At 38.6% G+C, this 22,822-nt stretch overlaps 3 protein-coding genes and 1 long non-coding RNA gene across 4 annotated transcripts in view; 1 reads left to right on the forward strand and 3 right to left on the reverse strand.

Moving 5' to 3' along the window:
• Nucleotides 1-295: 295 nt before the first annotated feature.
• LOC306991357 (protocadherin alpha-2-like) lies at nt 296-5,912 on the reverse strand (the record flags this gene model as incomplete). The annotated part of the gene is made up of 2 exons (XM_079599091.1): nt 296-1,621; nt 4,830-5,912. The coding sequence occupies 2 exons, from the start codon at nt 5,910-5,912 to the stop codon at nt 296-298; spliced, it is 2,409 nt and encodes an 802-aa protein (XP_079455217.1).
• A 1,310-nt stretch (nt 5,913-7,222) lies between these two features.
• LOC306991358 (protocadherin alpha-8-like) lies at nt 7,223-9,609 on the reverse strand (the record flags this gene model as incomplete). Its single annotated transcript, XM_079599092.1, has 1 exon — nt 7,223-9,609. The coding sequence occupies exon 1, from the start codon at nt 9,605-9,607 to the stop codon at nt 7,223-7,225; it is 2,385 nt and encodes a 794-aa protein (XP_079455218.1). The 5' UTR covers nt 9,608-9,609.
• A 7,829-nt stretch (nt 9,610-17,438) lies between these two features.
• Nucleotides 17,439-18,941, forward strand: LOC306991140. Its single transcript, XR_013796042.1, has 3 exons — nt 17,439-17,541; nt 17,766-17,994; nt 18,095-18,941. It is a non-coding gene; the product is annotated as an uncharacterized lncRNA (long non-coding RNA).
• A 1,986-nt stretch (nt 18,942-20,927) lies between these two features.
• The window catches only part of LOC306991359 (uncharacterized protein), a 28,052-nt gene continuing 26,157 nt past the window's right edge, over nt 20,928-22,822 (reverse strand). The window contains exon 11 of the mRNA XM_079599093.1: nt 20,928-22,817. Within this exon, the coding sequence (XP_079455219.1) occupies nt 22,794-22,817 (24 nt within the window). The 3' untranslated portion in view covers nt 20,928-22,793. The remainder of the gene's footprint in view (nt 22,818-22,822) is intronic.

The following is a 22,822-nucleotide window of genomic DNA, read 5'->3' on the forward strand; positions in this document are numbered from 1 at the left end:
TGTATTTCCAAAGTTACGAGATAATGAACGAATTTGCTAAACTAAAATATATCATCTTAACAAAAGTGAGAAATTAAAATAATAATTTGCCAAAGTAGTCCAGTATGTATCATCTTGAGTACATTATGTACATATAGGATATAGGATGCGCGTAATAAAATAGAAAATTAAATAAAAACGATACTTCCTTTTTTATATTATTCCTTTACGTGTTAACTGGATAATGAACTGTAATGAGAGTTTATAAAATCCAAACATTCAATTTCGTTTCTAAAAATTTAATTTTGCAAGTCAATCAGTGATTGCAATACACAAGCAAGTTGCAATGTCTTACCTTTTCAGTGGTAGGAAGAGTTTGTGTGCGCGTAAAAGTGTCTTCTCCACTATTAATGCTGATCAACTCCGCGTCTGCTGGTGGAAACGGCGAGGGGAAAACGACTACATCACTCTTTATTGTGTCTGAACTAAAACACACGTCATACTGTTGAGTAGATTTAGAGAAGGACCAGCTTCCGTCTGGATGGGTGCTGATCACTGGAGCGCTGTACCTGCTGAAACTGCCGTCTGTCCTGTAGCATTTAGCTGCTATCAAACCCACGAGACTCAGTAAAAAGATGACTGATACTGAGACGATAGCGATGAACAGATACACATTCAGATCTGAAAAACTCTCCTCTTTAACCGGAACTTCTCTGAATGATGTCTTTATGTCATCCAGACTCTCAACAACCACAACATCCATGGACATAGTCGCTGAGAGTGATGGCTCTGCATTATCAGACACTGTAATAATAAGTGGGTGAGTTTTTAAGTCATTGTCACTCATTCGTCTCTTAGTCTTTATTTCTCCAGTGCTGCTTCCAATGCGGAAGAGATTCGTTCCTTTGGCTTCACTTATATGATAAGACAGAAGAGCGTTATATCCAGAGTCAGCATCAACAGCTCTGATCTTGGCTACAAAGTATCCCGCTTCAGCAGAGTAGGGAATGTTCTCAGTATTAACTGATCCAGGATCAGAATAAGGCGGTAAAATAACTGGACTGTTGTCATTCTCATCCAGAATAAACACATTTACAGTCACATTGCTGCTCAGAGGAGGAACACCAGAGTCTGTTGCCATCACTTCAAACTGAAATCTTTTTGTTTCTTCGTGATTAAATGATTGTAAACTGAATATTTCTCCACTCAAAGAGTTTATATTGATCAGTGTTGTTACAGGAACACTGGAGCTGGAACTGTCTAACAGTGAATATGAAAGTTCTGCGTTCTCACCAGTGTCTGAATCATCAGCTGTCACTTTTGTCACGAGACCTCCAGCTTGAACATTCTCACTTAGAAAAGCGTTAATAACGGGTGCTGGGAAATGTGGGGCATTGTCATTAACATCAGAGATATGTACAGTTATAACAGTGCTGCTGGAAAGAGCCGGAGTTCCTTCATCTGAAGCTGTAATTGTGATGTTATACTGAGAAACACTCTCTCTGTCCAGAGGTCCGTCTACCACTAGAGAATAATGATTGTTATATGACGTCTCCAGTTTGAAAGGAAACGAGCCTTTCAGCGCACAGTGAACAATGCCATTTTTACCTCCATCTTTATCAGACACTGTGACTAAAGCAACTGCAGTTCCCGGTTTTGCGTCCTCTTTCACACTCTCCAACAGAGGAGTCGTAACTATCTCTGGTGCATTGTCATTTTCATCCATAACTTCTATTAAAACTTTACAGTGTGCACTTTTTGGAGGGCTGCCTTTATCTCTCGCCTGAACACGGAGTTCAATTGCAGAATCTTCCTCGTAATCAATTTGACCTTTAACAACAATTTCCCCAGAGTTAGAATTAATGCTAAACAATTTCATTTCTTCGGTATTTCCATGAAATGAATATTGAATTTCACTATTGATGCCCTCGTCCATATCACTGGCAGAAACAGAAATTATTTTGGTTCCAATTGATGTGTTTTCCTTCACTTTAACTTTGTATAAAGGTTTGCTGAAAATAGGCTGATTATCGTTTATATCCATGACGTCAACAACAATACTCAATGTTCCAGATTTGGGAGGTTTTCCTCCGTCAACAGCGGTTAATATTAAGTGAATAACGGCTTGTTTCTCTCGGTCTAAAGCTTTCTGAAGTACTAACTCAGCAGATATACTCTTTTGCCCGCTATGAACATCTAAAGAAAAATATTCATTTGAACTGAGTTTGTAATCTTTCAGAGAATTACTGCCGACATCTGAATCTTTTGCAATTGGAAGAGGAAATCTTTCCCCCTCATTTGTAAACTCTGTAACATTTACAACATACATGCTGTCAGGAAAAAACGGAGCATTGTCGTTCACATCCATAATCATAATTTCAAGCCGATAAAGTCTGTGCGGATTCTGAGCAAGAGCCTCTAAATTCAATGTACATTTCTGATTAGAGCCACACAACTCCTCACGATCAATCCTGTCTTTGACAAACAGCGACCCCGTTTTCACATTAACATCAAAATACTTTGCATTTGATCCAGGCATAATCTGAAACATGCGTGATTCCAGTTCCTGAGCGCTGATCTTGAGGTCTTTTGCAATATTCCCGATCACGGTTCCTTTATTTACCTCCTCGGAGACGGAATAGACAATCTGGCCAAGCGAAGATTTCCATAAAGACAGAAATAAAATGATCCAGAAGCCAAAATTTTCGGTGACATCCATGATTGTGCAGTCAATGTCTTGCGATTTATTTAATAAAAGCGATTGAAACAACTAAACAGACCTCTCTCGATACAATCCGAAATCACGACGCAGAAGCTACTACAAGCCTTGGTTATTTGCACCCTTTCAACGCATATTCTGTTGCTGTAAAGGAGGAGCTCAGATGACTCAAAGTTGTGGTCTGCAGTGCCACCACGTGTTGTAACAGTGATGAAACAATGATATATTACTTCATACACTTTCCTATAAAACAAAGAGCAAACTAAACGTATCTGCGTCTTCATAAATTCCAAACTAAACCATCTACGCAATCATTACGAAATATATTTTAAAAAAAAATGGTGTGTTGTGTATTCCAGCAAATACAAATATTGAGAAGGAATATACAACGCCAATAACGCTGTCCATGGTACTGAAGTTATTTTGCTCTTTAAATACAAAATAGGCTACAGTTAAACCTTAAATAAATACAATACAAACAGTATGATAAGGTCATTATTCCAGTGCTGTATTTCCAAAGTCACGAGATAATGAACTAATTTGCAAAACTAAAATGTATCATCTTAACAAGTGAGAAATTTAAATAATATTTCCAATTTGTCAAAGTAGTCCAGTATAAGTATTATATTGAGTACATATAGGCCTATATAGGATGCGCGTAATAAAATAGAACATGAAATAAAAACTATATTTCCTTTTTTATATTATTCCCATAGACATGTAAACTGGAAAATGAATTGTAATGAGAGTTTATAAAAGCCAAACATTTAACTTAATCGTTTCTAAAATTGTAATTTTGCAAGTCAAGCAGTCATTGCAATACACAAGCAAGTTGCAATCTTACCTTATCTGAGTTCGGAAGAGTTTGGGTGCGCGTAAAAGTTTCTTCTCCACTATTAATGCTGATCAGCTCCGCGTCTGCTGGTGGAAACGGCGAGGGGAAAACGACTACATCACTCTTTATTGTGTCTGAACTAAAACACACGTCATACTGTTGAGTAGATTTAGAGAAGGACCAGCTTCCGTCTGGATGGGTGCTGATCACTGGAGCGCTGTACCTGCTGAAACTGCCGTCTGTCCTGTAGCATTTAGCTGCTATCAAACCCACGAGACTCAGTAAAAAGATGACTGATACTGAGACGATAGCGATGAACAGATACACATTCAGATCTGAAAAACTCTCCTCTTTAACAGGAACTTCTCTGAATGATGTCTTTATGTCATCCAGACTCTCAACAACCACAACATCCATGGACATAGTCGCTGAGAGTGATGGCGCTGCATTATCAGACACTGTAATAATAAGTGGGTGAGTTTTTAAGTCATTGTCACTCATTCGTCTCTTAGTCTTTATTTCTCCAGTGTTGCTTCCAATGCGGAAGAGATTCGTTCCTTTGGCTTCACTTATATGATAAGACAGAAGAGCGTTATATCCAGAGTCAGCATCAACAGCTCTGATCTTGGCTACAAAGTATCCCGCTTCAGCAGAGTAGGGAATGTTCTCAGTATTAACTGATCCAGGATCAGAATACGGCGGTAAAATAACTGGACTGTTGTCATTCTCATCCTTTATAAAAACATTTACTGTCAAGCTGCTGCTTTGTGATGGAACACCAGAATCTGTCGCCTGAATTTCAAACTGAAATGATTTAAGGTCTTCGTAGTTAAATGATTGTTTACTGTATACGTCTCCACTCTCACTATTTATGTCAATCATAGAGATCAATGGAATCACAGTTTTGTCTCTGCTAATTAAAGTATAGGAAATATGAGCGTTCGTGTTGATATCTGGATCCTGCGCGGTCACTGTCGCTATAACGGCACCTGCTGGGCTGTTTTCCTTTAGAAACACGTTCATCACAGCTTCTGGGAAGCGTGGCGCATTGTCATTCACATCAGATATATGAACTGTGATAACACTGGTACTAGAGAGTGAAGGGGTCCCTTCATCTGAAGCTATTATTGTGATATTAAAATGGGCAATTTCTTCTCTGTCCAGTGCTCCATCTACAACTAAAGAGTAGTAGTTTTTATAAGAGGACTCGATCTTAAACGGCACCTGACCTACAATACTGCAGTGCACTATTCCATTTTTACCTCCGTCTTTATCAGAGATTGTAATCAGAGCCACAGCTGTTCCGACTTTTGAGTCCTCTTTAATAGTGCTGGCCAAAGAAGTCACCATCAGCTCGGGCGGATTGTCATTCACATCCACAACTTCAACTAACACCTTACACTGTGAACTCTTAGGAGGCTGGCCTTTATCTTTAGCCTCCACCCTCAACTCAACAGCAGCATTTTCTTCATAATCTATATTACCTTTAACTGTTATAAGTCCGCTATCTGGATCAATTGAAAACAAATCTGACGCTTTGCTACTGCCTTGCTTGACAATAGAAAATGTTATATCACTATTTATTCCCTCATCTAAATCAGATGCGGAAAGGGAGATGATTTGGGACCCCAGAGCGATATTCTCGTTCACTTTCACTTTGTAAAGAGATTTGCTAAAAACTGGAGAGTTGTCGTTAAAATCCAAAACATTGACTATTATCTCTAATGTTCCAGACATTGCAGGTTTCCCTCCATCAACAGCAGTCAGTGTTAGATGAACGACAGGCTGTTTTTCTCGATCTAAAGCTTTAATCAGCACCAGTTCGACAGTAACACTCTGTTCCACGTTCTGCACATCCAGAGAAAAGTGTTCGTTGGGACTAAGCTTGTAGGATTTAACCGCATTGTTGCCTGAATCCGGATCTTCAGCCAAAGGAAGAGAAAATTTCTCTCCAAGAGAGGAGACTTCTGTTATGTTCAGTACCTGACTGCTAATCGGAAACGATGGCGCGTTGTCGTTGATGTCAATTATATTTATTTCTATTCTATATAGACTGAGTGGATTATGAGCCATCGCTTCTAAAAGCATCGTGCATTTCTCATCAGCAGAGCAAAGCGATTCTCGATCAATTCGATCATTCACATACAGAGTGCCAGTCTTTAAATTCACCCCAAAATACCTTTTGTTGGTTCCATATACAATCTGAAACATACGAGGTTCCAGTTCCAGCACATTGATTTGAAGATCTTTTGCTACATTACCGACAATGGTTCCCGCATTCACTTCCTCTGAGACGGAATAGGCAATCTGACCGGAGGATAAAGTCCAACAATAAGACAGCAGAATCGCAGTCCATATAGATCCAACATATTGATTCATCTCTGCTCAAAACCAACAATTCAAAATCTAAAAGAAACAAACAAATATTTAATCAAAAATGAGACCAGCTGAATTGTGGTTCACTACACAACCGCAGACGACACTGCTGATATGATATGGTTAAAGAATGGAGCTTTGGAAGGAGGAGATATACAAATACGCGAGTATTTATGGTGCTCTGAATTTTCACGGTTAACAGCGGCTCCAGGTGGTTTATAATGGAATCGCAGTACAATATTAAAGTTTCTCCAGGAATACCTCTAAATGTAAGGAAATAAAAGCTCTGTAATGTGTGATTTAGATTTTTAAAACTCACTTCCACGAAAAAAATACAACAGAGAGGAGAGGAAGGGTTTGCGGCATTATATCTTAAATATCAGATAAACTGTTTAATCACATTCCACAATGAATATCCATGTCCATTCCACAATTAATAGCCATCACATAATCTCGTGTAGATGTTTTGAAAAAATAAATGCACATTCGTAAAGAGGAAAGACTTTAACTTCGTGTTTGAATCATTAACAAAACTGTTATGATAAAAAAAATGGCAGCTATAAAAGGAATGTTACACTCAATAAGCGCAATCGTCGCTGTCCAGTTCTGAAATTCTGCTTTAGGAAATCTGACCTGATACTCAAAAAAGATCAAACACGAAATAATAATAACAATAATCACCATCACCATCATTGTGAATCGGTTTTTGCATAGGTTTTGTGAATAAGTCCTACATTTAGGTTGCAAACTAAATATACAATTTAATATATATATATATATATATATATAACAGCTCACATTAAAATGTAGCTTGACCTCTTGAGGTTAACGGTCTACATTTTCAAAAAGGGACTATTTGCTGAAATAGAAAAAAAAGACTTAATTTTTAATGAAAGTTAGTTTGTATTATTAATGGAAAATGGAAATAATAATAAAATAATCCTCCATGGCAAAATGTTAGCACATGATCATCTTTGAATATGCAGTAGCAAAATGCAACGTGGATTATCAGGATTCCAGAAACTATTAAACAAGTGGCTCTGGATGTTGAAATATCTTCAAAGGTAATACAAAAGTCAACAGTGAGCTTTTACCACAAATAAGTAGATATAGCTATAAGTATCTTCATTCCGATGGAAGAAAGTGTAGCCTATGTGTGCGCATATTTGTTCTTCTACCAGTTGATAAACAATAACATACAATGCATAGAGTAATGGACATAATTAAAATTCCAGAACAAATGTAATGAGAACTAAACAATTTATTTTTGCTTGAAAAATTCTTTCAAATAAATAATATTACGTGAGGAGAAATCACCAGTGTCTTACCTTCTCGGTGGTAGGAAGTGTTTGGGTGCGCGTAAAAGTGTCTTCTCCACTATTAATGCTGATCAACTCCGCGTCTGCTGGTGGAAACGGCGAGGGGAAAACGACTACATCACTCTTTATTGTGTCTGAACTAAAACACACGTCATACTGTTGAGTAGATTTAGAGAAGGACCAGCTTCCGTCTGGATGGGTGCTGATCACTGGAGCGCTGTACCTGCTGAAACTGCCGTCTGTCCTGTAGTATTTAGCAGCTATCAAACCCACGAAACTCAGTAAAAAGATGACTGATACTGAGACGATAGCGATGAACAGATACACATTCAGATCTGAAAAACTCTCCTCTTTAACAGGAACTTCTCTGAATGATGTCTTTATGTCATCCAGACTCTCAACAACCACAACATCCATGGACATAGTCGCTGAGAGTGATGGCTCTGCATTATCAGACACTGTAATAATAAGTGGGTGAGTTTTTAAGTCATTGTCACTCATTCGTCTCTTAGTCTTTATTTCTCCAGTGCTGCTTCCAATGCGGAAGAGATTCGTTCCTTTGGCTTCACTTATATGATAAGACAGAAGAGCGTTATATCCAGAGTCAGCATCAACAGCTCTGATCTTGGCTACAAAGTATCCCGCTTCAGCAGAGTAGGGAATGTTCTCAGTATTAACTGATCCAGGATCAGAATAAGGCGGTAAAATAACTGGACTGTTGTCATTCTCATCCAGAATAAACACATTAACAGTCACATTGCTGCTCAGAGGAGGAACACCAGAGTCTGTTGCCATCACTTCAAACTGAAATCTTTTTGTTTCTTCGTGATTAAATGATTGTAAACTGAATATTTCTCCACTCAAAGAGTTTATATTGATCAGTGTTGTTACAGGAACACTGGAGCTGGAACTGTCTAACAGTGAATATGAAAGTTCTGCGTTCTCACCAGTGTCTGAATCATCAGCTGTCACTTTTGTCACGAGACCTCCAGCTTGACCATTCTCACTTAGAAAAGCGTTAATAACGGGTGCTGGGAAATGTGGGGCATTGTCATTAACATCAGAGATATGTACAGTTATAACAGTGCTGCTGGAAAGAGCCGGAGTTCCTTCATCTGAAGCTGTAATTGTGATGTTATACTGAGAAACACTCTCTCTGTCCAGAGGTCCGTCTACCACTAGAGAATAATGATTGTTATATGACGTCTCCAGTTTGAAAGGAAACGAGCCTTTCAGCGCACAGTGAACAATGCCATTTTTACCTCCATCTTTATCAGACACTGTGACTAAAGCAACTGCAGTTCCTGACTTTGCGTCCTCTTTCACATTTTCCAACAGAGGAGTCGTCACTATATGTGGCACATTGTCATTCCCGTCCACAACTTCTACTAAAACTTTACAGTGTGCACTTTTTGGAGGGCTTCCTTTGTCTTTTGCCTGAACACGGAGTTCAATTGCAGGCTGTTCTTCGTAATCAATGTGTCCTTGAACAACAATTTCCCCGGAGTTAGAATTAATGCTAAACAGGTTCAGATCATCTGTATTTCCATGTCCAAGAAATGAATATTGAATTTCACTATTGATGCCCTCATCCATATCAGTGGCAGAAACAGAAATTATTTTGGTTCCAATTTGTGTGTTTTCCTTCACTTTAACTTTGTATAAAGGTTTGCTGAAAATAGGCTTATTGTCGTTTACATCCATGACGTCAACAACAATACTCAATGTTCCAGATTTGGGAGGTTTTCCTCCGTCAACAGCGGTTAATATTAAGTGAATAACGGCTTGTTTCTCTCGGTCTAAAGCTTTCTGTAGTACTAACTCAGCAGATATACTCTGTTGCCCGCTATGGACATCTAAAGAAAAATATTCATTTGAACTGAGTTTGTAATCTTTCAGAGAATTACTGCCGACATCTGAATCTTTTGCGATTGGAAGAGGAAATATTTCCCCCGCATTTGCATCCTCTGTAACATTGATAACATACGTCGTGTCAATAAAAAACGGAGCATTGTCGTTCACATCCACAATTATAATTTCAAGCCGATAAAGTCTGTGCGGATTCTGAGCAAGAGCCTCTAAATTCAATGTGCATTTCTGATTAGAGCCACACAACTCCTCGCGATCAATCCTGTCTTTGACAAACAGCGACCCCGTTTTCACATTAACATCAAAATACTTTGCATTTGATCCAGGCATAATCTGAAACATGCGTGATTCCAGTTCCTGAGCGCTGATCTTGAGGTCTTTTGCAATATTCCCGATCACGGTTCCTTTATTTACCTCCTCGGAGACGGAATAGACAATCTGGCCAAGCGAAGATTTCCATAAAGACAGAAATAAAATGATCCAGAAACCATAATATTCTGTGACATCCATGATTGTGCAGTCAATGTCCTACGATTTAACGCGATTAAAGCAACTAAATAAACCTCTCTCAATACAATCCGAAATCACGACGCAGAAGCTACTACAAGCCTTGGTTATTTGCAGCCTTTTACGGATATTCTATTGCTGTAAAGGAGGAGCTCATGACTCTCAAAGTCCTGGTCTGCAGTGCCACCACGTGTTGTAAAAGTGACAAAACATGGAATGTTACTCTATAAAAACAAAAAGTGAACAAAACGTATCACCATTTTCATAAAGTCAACCATTAACTACACAGTCATTAAAAAAAAAATGATTTGTATATTACAACAACTATGTATGAGAAGAAATATAAAACGCCATTACCGCTGTCCATGGTACTGAAGTGACTAAGGCAACATAAGGCTACAGTTTGTCAATAATGCAAGCTAATAAACAAACAAACGGTAAGATGATATAACAAATTAAGTGTTCCAACATATAAAAAAGAAGGCTATATAAAATTATTTTGATCTCCAACCCAGAAGATCCAGTCTCTTTATCATATCCCGTCAGAAGACACCCATTAACAAACTGTTGTTTTTTTGGTACCCAAACAGTCTTCTATCAGCCTGAGATGTTGACAGTTGATGCCAAATAATTAATAGACTGATTAAATGCAAGCTAACTTCCATGATCAATACCAAAACATAATGTGATCTGGAGAAAGTTGCTGAAACTTCAACTGTTAAAAAAGCTTCAAATTATTCCAAAGTGTCTCACTTGCAGTTTTTCCATTTAGATGAGAAAAGACCCGCGATCATATTGAGTTCAGCAACCTGTTCCACCATAACTTCAGCTGGATTGTTGATCAAACATCTGCAAGGCCATTTTGCTCATGTTATTTTGTCAAATTGTAGAGATCAAATCAGACAGTGACAATAGAAGTGCATTACGTACAATCACCATTACGTAAATAACTGTGATTTTTTGCATACATGTAAAGTTAAAGCCATACTGGAATAACTATTGGCTTCATACATAAATCATTGTCATCCACATCATGTTAATTTCAATCACATACTTTGGTGTGTTAATTACAACTATCCATTGATTGGCCTTATTTCAATTGTATGACAATTATGTATGCATGTTAAAAGTGTATGTATATTTTAGTTGGCTGATATTGGCTGTCATGAAGCCATTATAACATTGTAATGACAAATTAAATTTGTACCACTGTAGTTGAGGTAAAAAAAAACATTCATGACACAGTTATAATGGCCTCATGACAGCCAATGTCAAAACCAACCACATGACAGTTTAATGTAATGTTAACCCATAAAGCTGAGTGGTTTCTCAAGTTTGATAATTAATCTGCTATGTCATGTTTATGACATATTTATGACAATTTATGTTGTCTTGGTAATGTCAGGTTGTCATTACCAAGACACTGACAGGTTATGATGTATTGGTTTATGTCAAGTTGTCATAACAAAGACATTTCAAACAATGTCAAATTTGCATTAAAAATGTCATAATTGAGCGAATGACACTTAATGACAGTTGTCATAAAATGCATAAAACCTCCTTCATATTCATGACATGTGTCATGTCATTATTATGAAGGTGTCATGTCAGTCTTATGCACACCCCTTCAAGTGAGTTTCATTACAAATTGTTTACCTTGGCACAATGCTATGTCCGTCCCCCCTCTAGAGGCAGTTTCTATGCATCCTAAAGCTGAAATGTGAACTTTCATACTGCCTTAGTTGAAGGGGTCATGTACATTGATAGTACTTTGTACTTTGAAAGCAGTTCTCTGATGTCATACACAGATCGGTCTGCACAGCGACGCTTCAAGTCGAACACTCAGAGGCTCCATCTGAAATTGCATACTCTCTTAAAGGGACACTTCACCCATTTGCATTAAGCTTTGTATCGTTAGAAACCCAGTCATATTTTTGAATGGTCATGCATTATTCCCTCATTTTCCCCTGAGAAGGGAGAAATAAGGATTTCAGTGTTGCAGTTCCTGCTTATAATGATGTAAAAATCGCCATTTTGCGTCATTCTAAGCAGGAAGTCAAATATCTTTGTAGAGTGGTTGAGACTACAAACACTCGTTCCTCGTTTATCCAGGGGGAGGGACCCACTCACGCTACAGACCTATTACAGATCAGTAGGTGGGACTTCACTTGCAGAAACTAAAAGCAATATCCTCCATCTTGATTGGAAGCTAAGCTAACAGGCGCTATGGAGCCAGATGTGAAGTTACGACAATGGCGGAAGGTAACTTACTCAATATGATATGGAAGAAGAGGATTTAGAAAGTTCGTGGCTACTTTTACGAGCCGCAATATAGCGAAGAGCAGCTGAGGCTGATGGAGGAACAGGAGACGCCGGCGGCTTCTGCAGCCGAGGCAGAAGACCTGCCTGTCGCGGACGAGAAGCCCGGACTGGCTCGAGCTGGGGCGGACTGGTGGTGCCTGTGCGCATATCGGACACAGAGATAGAGTCCGTCTGCTGCAAAGAAAATCAACGATGCCAATTTCTCCTGGACGAAATCTCTAAATCAGACGAGGACATGGACTATTGTGTTGTGAACCATCATAGTTCCGCACCGCATATGTTCTGACTGAACATCCCGGTACCATGCAATAATTCACCATTTCGAAAGAAATACAAACAAGGAGTAATTCAGTAATGAGTTCGCCAACTAACTTTAATGTTTGTGTGAAATTTATTTCAAGCTCTGGTGGTTAGCTAGCTTTGTAGACGGAAGAGTGATTTCTCTGATAGGCGGATACCTCATACGCGCTGTTCTGGATTAGTGGGAGTGGCTTCCGTAGCTTTGCAATGTGGTGCATTGCGGGAGTTGTTGTCTTTCATACAAACGCGCCCTAAAGTTACTTTCTGTCTTTTCTCGGTCAAGAAGGCACCAAATTCGAAAATTATTTTACAGTTCGACTACATATATGACCCACTTTCAATAAAGATGAATGGAATGTTCCCACGGGTGAAATGCTCCTTTAAGTACTTATTTTGAATAAATAATTACTTTACAACCGATAAAAAGATTGAATGGGTGTACTGTGAACGTAATTCGGACATACTACATCTGCCATGCTGCCAATTATAATGTGACCTACCAGCGTCGGTTACGTCACTTTACTGCCATTTACGAATTTTCTCCTGTAGCCTCATGGGATAATAAAGTGTCCATCACTGTTACATATTATCAGTTGTGTTTGCTCTTAGTTTCATTTTCATGTACTTTTAGTTTGTATTCTTGAGTTTCCTGTGTTCCTTTGTTCCTTTCCCACTCTCTTGTGTTGTCATGGTTACTAATGCCATTAGTTTGTTTAGTTCAGCTGTGTTACTTTAATGACCTTGTTTCCACCACTACTTAAGTTCTTCCTTCCTCCTGACAGAAGACCGGACCTAGATATGGATTACACAGCGCATATTTACTGCTTTAGCCCATAGCGGCTTAACTTTTTTGGATTATGCAGATGTTTTTGCCGGATCACCATGAAGACGAGCCTTGACGACAAGACCATCAAATCACTGTTCTGGATCGGGGTTAACTATCACTGTCCTGTAGACCTCCCAGACACCTTCAGGACTAGACTGGAGGGAGGCCATCATCAGGTGTCTGGAGAGTGTCTATCCCCAATTCAGGACACAGCCAGACCCAGAGCCCAGCCCACCACCAACCTCGACCGCGGAGACTTCGCTAGAGCCCCCCACAGAGAGTGTCCGTCCACCACGATGAGTGAGCCAGAGGCCAACGAAGAGAGGACAGCGCCGACCATCGCCCCAGAGCCGGAGCCCCAGAGTGAGTCTAACCTGGGGTGTGAGCCAGCGACATCAGTAGCAATGATGAAGAAGAAACTATTAATTCAGAGTGGGATGCAATACCTCACTGTCCCATCTTATTAGCCAGTTCACCAGTCCCACCTAAGCTGTAGCCTGCAGCCCTTCACCTTCCCCGGTGATGACTTTCTGAGACGTGAAGCCTCAGATCATGCTACCACCACCAACCTCGCCTGACCGAGAGGATCCTTTGAATCTGCCTCAAGCCTCTGATCCCTTCACTCCACCTCGGCCCATCAATCTGTAGACTCCACTTTGGCTGCTCCCACCCTGGGCTCCACCAGAGACCCTCGGCCTTGCGGCTCCACTGGGTTCCCTTAGCTCCACCCTGGTCAGTTGTCACTCATCTTACGCAACGGACTTACGAGCCTTCCGCTCTCCACCCCTATGGCTTCAGCGGGTTTCTCCTTCCCTCCGGCTCCACCTCTGTCCTCCATCACACGCCTCGGCATCACCTCATGAATTACGTCAGAACATTTTCAACCAACATTGCAGAGCTGACTGGACCCATCAGAGACCTGCTCAAAGCTCAAATAACTCAGTTCTTCGGCAGTATTAGCACAATACTGTCCAGATCGACATACCAAAGCTTCAGCTGATGCGTCTTTCTTTGGATTAGGAGGAGTACTATCTCAGCTGCAGCCTACAGGTGAATGGAGACCTGAAGACCTGTACGCACAAATTAAGAAGGAGGCCCTAGAAATACCTTGGGCCTGTGAAAGATTCCAAACCTATCTTTTTGCACTGGATTTTGTGGTCAGGACTGACCACAAGCCACTAGTAAGTCTACTAGGCTCGAGACTGCTAGATGCCCTAACTCCACGCATATTAAGATTTCATCTACGACTCCTGCGGTTCTCCTACACCAGGGGTGGGGAACGTTGGTCCTGGAGAGCCACAGCCCTGCAGAGTTTAGTTCCAACCCTAATCAAACAGACCTGAACCAGCAAATCAATGTCTTTAGGATCAAGGCTACAATCAGGTGAGTTTTTTTTCAGGGTTGGAGCTAAACTCTGCAGGGCTGTGGCTCTCCAGGGCCGACGTTCCCCACCCCTGTCCTACACGATCATGTACATTTCTGGAAAAAATCAGATCATAGCAGACACACTCTCCGGAGCTCCACTCAAAGAAAACCCATCAGAAGCAGACCTAAAAAGAGAGGAAGAGGTAAAAGTGTGTGTTGTTCATGTCATTCAACAATTGCCAGCAACACCTACCAAGCTTGCTCAAATAAAGAGGGCTCAGGAAGAGGCCGAAGTGTGCAGCCAGCTAAGTTCTCTTGTGCGCAAAGGCTGAGATGGAAAAAAAAAGACTGTTCCACCACACCTAGCACATTTTGGCAAGACAGACATGACCTCATTGCAGAGGGTTTGCTGATGAAAGGAAAAAGACTGGTGATACCTGGCAGTATGCAAAAAGAAGTCCTAAGTTGCACCAGGGACATCAAGGCATCACTAAATGCTTGGCAAGAGCACAAATGTCAGGCCATATAACAAAGACAAAGTAAGTCAGTGTGAAACATGTGTCCAAAACAGCTACAGTCACCCAGAACTCCTGTTGACCACTCCTTTACCTTCACAACCATGGCAGAGAGTGGCAGCAGATGTTTTCCATTGGAACGAGGGTAATTATGTTCTGCTACTTTAGACTTTCTGCTGATACTTTGCTGCTCAGCTAATAGACTACTCTATTTTTACATAGAGGTTTCTTCACTCACTTCAACAACATCAAGAAATGTGATGGGGAAACTCAAAGCGATGTTTGCTCCCCACCGGGTCCCAGAGGTCCTAGTTACAGACAATGGCCCACAGTTCGCAGCATCAGACTTTGCCAAAAAACTATGATTTCCATCATCCCTGACCAGCCCGCACTATCCTTAAAGCAACAGAGAAGCGGAAAGAGCAGTGAGAACTGTTAAAACACTACTGAGTAAAGGTGAGGATCCTCACAAAGCATGTATGGCTTACAGAACTACGCCATTAGCATCAGGAGCTTCACCTGCTCAACTCCTGATTAGGACAGAACTAATGAAAATTGTCATAATTTACTCTCTCAAGTTGTTTTAAACCCAAATAAGTTTTGTCTGTTGAAAATAAAAGTTATTTTGAAGAATGTGGGAAACCAAACAGTTGCTGGCCCCCAGTGACTTCCATAGTACTATGTTCTACTATGGAAGTCAATGGGTTCACAGCTACTTTAAATGGTGGGCTGATAAAGTCACATAATGTGTTTATTAGCTTGGATAAATTTGCTTCTTTATCTAAAATTAATTTTGGTATTAGTATGTTTTGTATTGTACACATATTTTGTGTGTGTGTGTCTATACCACAAATGTTATTTATCCTGCCATTTATACGCCAAAAAATGGCTTTTGGGTGCATATAGGCTACTACGCACTGAAAACCCTTGGGTAGGATTAGGGGTGGGGAGTGCGTGCGTATTACACGCCATAAAGTGCGTATCATATAAATGGCACGAGAAATAACATTCGTGGTATAGATACGCACTTTCGTGAGATCGGGCTGAAATATACTGTTACTTTGTCAGCTTCTGAAACATTATAAATGTTTTTTTATGAGAGGACAAAAAATTAACCATTAGAATTGGTTATCATTACTGTCCACACACACACACACACACACACACACACACACACAGAAAGCAAATTATCAAAAGTTTGCCTACAATGTCAGTGTCACAACACAGGAGAGGAGACACGAAGGTAAAAGTAACAGCTATTTATTAAAGCGTTGGTGATTATCTTGACAGATGAATGATGATCATAAGCAGTTCACTTGACAGTCACACTTTGCTGATGGGGTCTTTAGCTTGTAGGGTTACTGACAAACACGATTTAGAGAGTTAAGTCCAAGGTAGTCTCTGGAAGCAAACGATGACGGTAGGCATACGAAGGTGAGTCGTCAGGTAAGTGACGTGTGCTCATGTGACGAGAACAGACAACGAGTGCATGTGAACTGGGTGCTTATATGTGGTGCTTATACCTGGTGCTGAGGTGTGCTGGCTGAATCCATGACAGTTGGATCCAAAATAACATCGGACCCCATTGACTTTGATTTTGAAAAAAAAAAAGAGTGAGACTTTCTATAAAATATTGTCTTTTCTGTTCCACATAAGAAGAATGTCATACAGGTTTGGAACTACATGAGAGTCAGACTCAGAGGGTGAATAAACGATGACAGAATTTGCCATTTAAAGATTGCTAAATAGCCCCCACTAGTGCCAGTGCGATGTATTACTTTACTAATATTGAAGAGGCTGCAGAATTTCTCTTCAGCATGCAATGTCAAATCAGAACAATGTTGTAATAATTAATAAGCTGGAGGCTTCCAGCTTCATTGTTTTTATCTATTCAGTATCTATGACTATACATTCAATCTATGACTATCCATTTTAAAACAATTTATAAATCATATCTTATGCCTCCCACATAATAGTATTCTCGTACTCAGACAATAGAGAAAGATTGAGTGAAAGCAATGCAATTGTTAATAAATGTTTTGTGGACTGTGAAAAACTTCTTAATGAATTATCTAAACTATTCTAGAACTTGTGTGTGTTGTGTGATCTTGGACTTCACACATTCAGATGGTTTCATCACTCGGTTTAGGTGCTAAAAACACCAGACGGAACTGAACATTTTGTTCAACAACTTACTTTGCAATGTCATTTTTATCATAAAAACATTATGGTGTTTGACCCAAACACTAAATAGTCACCTTTTACACAGAACTAACCTGTAACAGAAATTATACATACTTTTTTTTTTTTAAGTGAAATATACACACTTACAGCTTATACTCTTATAAATTTACTCTTATATAGCAATAGGAGTTTTATATTGAGTCTTTTGCTGGATTCTCGCTTCTCAGGGTTGTCTCCTTTGAGTTCATTAGCTTCACTTGTGAGATCCTTCACTTCACCTTAACATTTGAGCACTTGTCACTAACCTTGGAGGTTGTATTTCCCAAGGTTCTAATAAACTGTTCACATTACCTCTGCGTTTGAATCCTCTGTTCAGATCCCGACACAAGTCAAGTTTCGCCCCCTTGTCAGAGAGATAAAATTGAGTAAGAAAATGAGATTTATTCAAAAATTTAGATTTTTTTAAAAATGTATTTGTGAAGAAAAGTATGTTTAAAAAAATATATAATATATTTTTTACTTGTTTACAAGGCTTGGTGTTTCAAATCGAGTCATTAAATCAACAACAAAAAAATGTTTTAAAATGCAGTTTTTGTACTTGATGTTGCGTGTTTAAAGTTGACACTTAGACCTCAACTTCTTCTTATAGAACATAAAAAGGCAGAAGAGCACAGAGTAGTGCAGTCCTCCTGAAGACAACCACAGGGACACTTGTATTCATCTGAGATAAAGTGCTTATTTCAATATGAACCTCACTGAATCACAAGAGATGAACGGAGCCGATGAAGAAGAGAGTGTGATCTATGCCAATGCAGACGTCTATGATGATGTCAGAACAGGGACGGAGGACTCAGATGCAAAGAGACTTCCGTGCGCAGGTATACACACTCACCTCATTATGATAACGAACACGAACACACACAGAGAACATGTTGAAAATTGTAAGCTAAAAAAATATGTCATATTTGTCATGTTTAGGAAGTGATTCCGTGTGGAACAGAATGCACGGAGCAGGTCTGGTGTGTTTGGTGCTGCTGTGTGTTCTTCTGCTGACTGTCATCATAGTGCTACGCGTTCAGCTCAATGCAGAGACTCACCAACATCAGATGGATAATACAACCCTCATACAACAGAGAATAAAGTTACTAAACCAGAATAAAGACCTTGACAATGAAAGAAAAGAGTTACTAAACAATAATACAAAAATTGAGAAAGAGAGAGGAGAATTACTAAACAAGACTACATATATTGAGAAAGAGAGAGAAGAATTACTAAACAAGACTACATATATTGAGAAAGAGAGAGAAGAATTACTAAGGAATAATACAGACCTCGAGAAAGAGAGAGATAAATTAAAAAATGAGATGTCCGTACTCAAAGATAATGAAAACAAGTTACTGAGCACGATTGGCAACTTCAAGAATGAGATAGACCAGACAACAAACCAGTCCAAAACCAATATGACCAGTACAACCTCAAATGAGTGAGAAGCCATCAGCCTATATAATGTTAATTATCATCTAAGAACTCACACAGCAATGAAAGTCTAATGCTGATCTGGTGATGGAGGACATGGAGGTCTGGAGAGTCCAAAAAACTGCCTTGTAACTAGCAGAAGCAAAATGTTTCTAAAAAGATTTCCCTAATAACTCTTTACATGAAATATATGTTTATTTGGAACAATGTAAACATCAATAGAGGATATTATCTCTGCAACACGATGACATACATGTGACGTGTTTTATTTTTTTAATACTTTGCTTTTGTATATTTGACATTATGTTTTTGTAATGTTGCATTTTTTAAAATAAAGCTTTGAAGTGATGAAACCAGACTCATTTAAAATGTGTCATCCATGCAGAAAAAAGTAACTGCAATTATAACAACAAAAAATAAGTGAATTAAAGTAGGTGGTGCACGGCAAATAATTGTACTTCATGTAATGTATGTGCTTGCATGACAACAAACATCCGATCTTAGTGGGAAATTACTGTGTGATATTTCAAATGTCAGCTTGGATGAACTGAAAGTGTCTTTGCAACAAAAGGTGTTATATTTTGTATTACTGTATATTAAGTGTTATATTATATTTTTTTTAAGTGAACTTAACATCATACTTATAGTTTACTAGTTATATATTATTTTTTCACTTTAAGTATAGGAACAATTTAACAATAATATGCTAATTTCATGCTAAAAAAAACATTAATTATTATGATGTTGAAAACAGTCGTGCACAATTTCTTTTCAGGATTCTTTGATGAATAGAAAGTAGAATTTATTTGAAATGGAATATTTTGTAACATTATAAATGTCTTTACTGTAACCTTTGATCAATTTAATTAATGCTTGATTAATAAAAGTATTGATTTATTTTATTATTTCCGCTAAAAAAATAAAATAAATAAAACATCCTACTGGCCCAAAACTTTTGAACGGTAGTGAACATAAAAAGTAGACTGAAAGTATACTTTCTTATTTTTAGTTCAGAAGACGTATACCAATTCACACTTGGATGCAATTCTTGTTTGTAAGGGCAAGAGATGTATACATTTTATAGATATATAAATGTGTATTTGCCCTCAGAACAGAGATTGTGCACTCATTAAAAAACTTATTTTTTTCTTTTTTTTATAATACAAAACAATATAAACTTTAAAAAACGTCAGTAAACAAGGCCAAAAATGACACTGAATAGCAATTTAATAATACAATTGTTGATTCTCGTACAAAAAAAAGTGTTTATTAATAATGTTGTCAATTACTCATTTTTGTGGCAGGATAATATTCTGGCACTGACTATCTGCAAAAAGCTATTCATACCTTCTTTTTTTTTAAAGGATTTGCACATTTTTTGTCTCCTTGGTTTTCAGCAAAATTTTGGCACATCACAATGGCTATTGCCATACTGATGTAATTATTACTTTGTAGCCTTTGTCTGATTAAAAAGGATTGTCTAAATTAAAAATGTAGGAATGAAAAATGAAACTTTAGAACAGTTTAAATGGCATTCCTGTGTTTTGGAGCTTCGGGTGGTATTATATCTCTAACAAAGAAAAACACTATGTTGTCTGTCACGTCAAGTAAGAGACTTTACGTGCTCCAGTACAGAAGCCGCAGACCAGCTGAAGTGTGCCTGTGGTGAGATACTGTGTGACAGAACTGCTGTGTCAAGCTTTTGCGTGCTAAATAACCCCTACTAGTGGCAGAAATATGCATAACGCATCTAGACAGTGTCAGCAGTATTTCTCTCCTGCCTATTCAATTCTAGATCACCATTTATTAGGTTGTGTGTATATCCTTGACTTCCCAAGTCAAAAAGATCTCAATCCTGAAGAAATACAGACAAATTATAGAAGCACACCAACATAAATATGTGTATTTTATAACTATCGCTTCAGTTAGATGTTTGATGCGATACTCAGATCTATACTCTGAATCACAGTATAAGCATATCACGTAACAAGGCCTGGACCTGCATGTGTGTTTTAGAAAGAAAAGGGCAGAGGGAGAAACAGGCAGTTTGACGGTATGTGTTGGGGAGGTTAAAAAACCGTGCGCTTCTCTGAATCTGAAGAGATGGAGGTGTTGTCATGGTGACGGTTTCCATGGAGGCAGTGCTGCCTAGGTCAGCACCAATGAGACGGTGCGTTTTGTCCTTATGTGATCACACACACACACTCTCACAATTCAGGACAGCGAGTCTGAAACTCCAGAAATATACTGTAAAAGCTTTTATTTACAGCTGAATTTACAAGCAAAGGGCAAATCATAAAGTCCAGCAAGGACACAAAGGCATTGTTTACTTTGTTTGCATAAGGACATTTCGCAAGTAAGGCAACAGAAAGTAAATACAAATACCGAAACGAGCAACCCAAGGCATGTCGATGAGATTGTGACGTATGAGTCTGCTAATAGTATTACAATACTAAACTTCATTCAGTTTTTGCTGTTTTAAATTTCAGGCACACTTTTCTCTGCCCTAAGGCACCCAGGAGTTTTTTTTTTTTTTTTTTTTACTTGTCATTGATCTCTAAATTCTCATATCTGCTGTTAACTCCAATTTGAGCTGTCACCTTTCAGCAAAGTAATTTCAACTGAATTACGTGGCTTTCAATACTGTAATGGTAACTTTGAGTGTCATTCTGTGTTCTGGTCACAGCATGTGTCAATCTAAATACAGATTATATGTTTCAAGTGACCTATATTGCTGTTTTTTCCCCCTCTCTTTTTCTCCTTGTTCCTCCTACACCACATTTTCTTGCACTATCCTCACTCCTTTCCACCTTCCCACTCCTTCTGCGACAAATCGTTTCAATATAAGGAAAGGGATGTAGTTTTGATTTCTGTAATGATATAATTAGGTCTACACAATAATGATATATAACGAAACTGCCAAATATCTCACCACATATAATCATTTCTTAAAACATTGCACTGTCATCATAAAAGAAGCAGCATTAAATACATTAACAAGCATTTTTTTTTCATGTTTTCATAATACAAAACAATATAAACTTCAAAAACTTCAGTAAACAAGGCCAAAAATGACACTGAATAGCAATTTGATAATACAATTGTTGATTCTCGCACAAAAAAAACTTGTATATTATTGTTGTCAGTTATTCATTTTTGTGGCAGGATAATAATCTGGCACTGGCTATATGTCTGCGAAAAGCTACTTGTTTGTAACTTGTTTTGTTTTTTTGTTGTTGTTTTTTATTTGAACATTTTTTGTCTCCTTGGTTTTCAGTAAAAATGTTGGCACATCACTATGGCAATTGCCATGCTGATGTAATTATTACTTTGTAGCATTTGTCTGATTTAAAATACTTTAATTTTCAAAATGCTCTTGCCAGAGAAAATCCATTTTAAGCCGTTTACAGGGCAGGAGAAAAATAAACATTAATGTATGTGTACATGTGCACTACATAGATGTCAAACCAAATGTTTTGAGGTATAGACAATGCCTAGCTCATTCGCTTGTGCTCATCTGATCACAGCATTTCTCATCGGCGCGTTTAAATATACAAAAATAGAGCATAATTGATACCAGAACCTTGATCCATCTTTGTCAAGTTCATATCTTACTGGAACCACAAATGGGGGAAAGTCCAGGTTCTTCCGGTAGTCGTGAAGTAACACTTCTCTCTCTCTTCTGCCAAAGAGTCTGTATAGAAATATTTTAGATACAAAAAGTCCATCTTTGTTTGTCTTAGCCATGCAAAATCATGCTCAATGTGGTTACAAATGGCTGGCATATAGTTCTTAGACCATTAAATCACCACAAATATGAGATCCAGCCGCGCTGAATTAATGTCTTTCTCTGACACAATGTTGGTCTTGGTCTCCGAAACTGTCAATTTGAATTGAAGTTAATTCCTCAATTAGGCCAAAAGGCAACGTGAAGAACAGGAAGAAGTGATAGTACGGTAGTGATTACGGTAAAAAATGAAATGACAAATTATATAAACGAATATAAAACTTGAACGAATATTCAAAATGCTCTCTTGAAGCTACACACACAGGTTGCTATTTAAAAACTCAAGTTAGATCCTTGACCACAACGTCTTGAATCTAAAGAAACCCTGATAAACGGTTAAACTGAAGTTCAATCTGTCCCTCTTGGACAGAGCCTGGTGTGGAAGGTTGTAAACCATCAGTCAACATGTCCAGATCACGGTAAATCACTGCTTGACTCCTGTC

The sequence above is a fragment of the Phoxinus phoxinus genome (genome assembly GCF_949152265.1).
Source record: "Phoxinus phoxinus genome assembly, chromosome: 23".
NCBI lineage: Eukaryota > Metazoa > Chordata > Actinopteri > Cypriniformes > Leuciscidae > Phoxinus > Phoxinus phoxinus.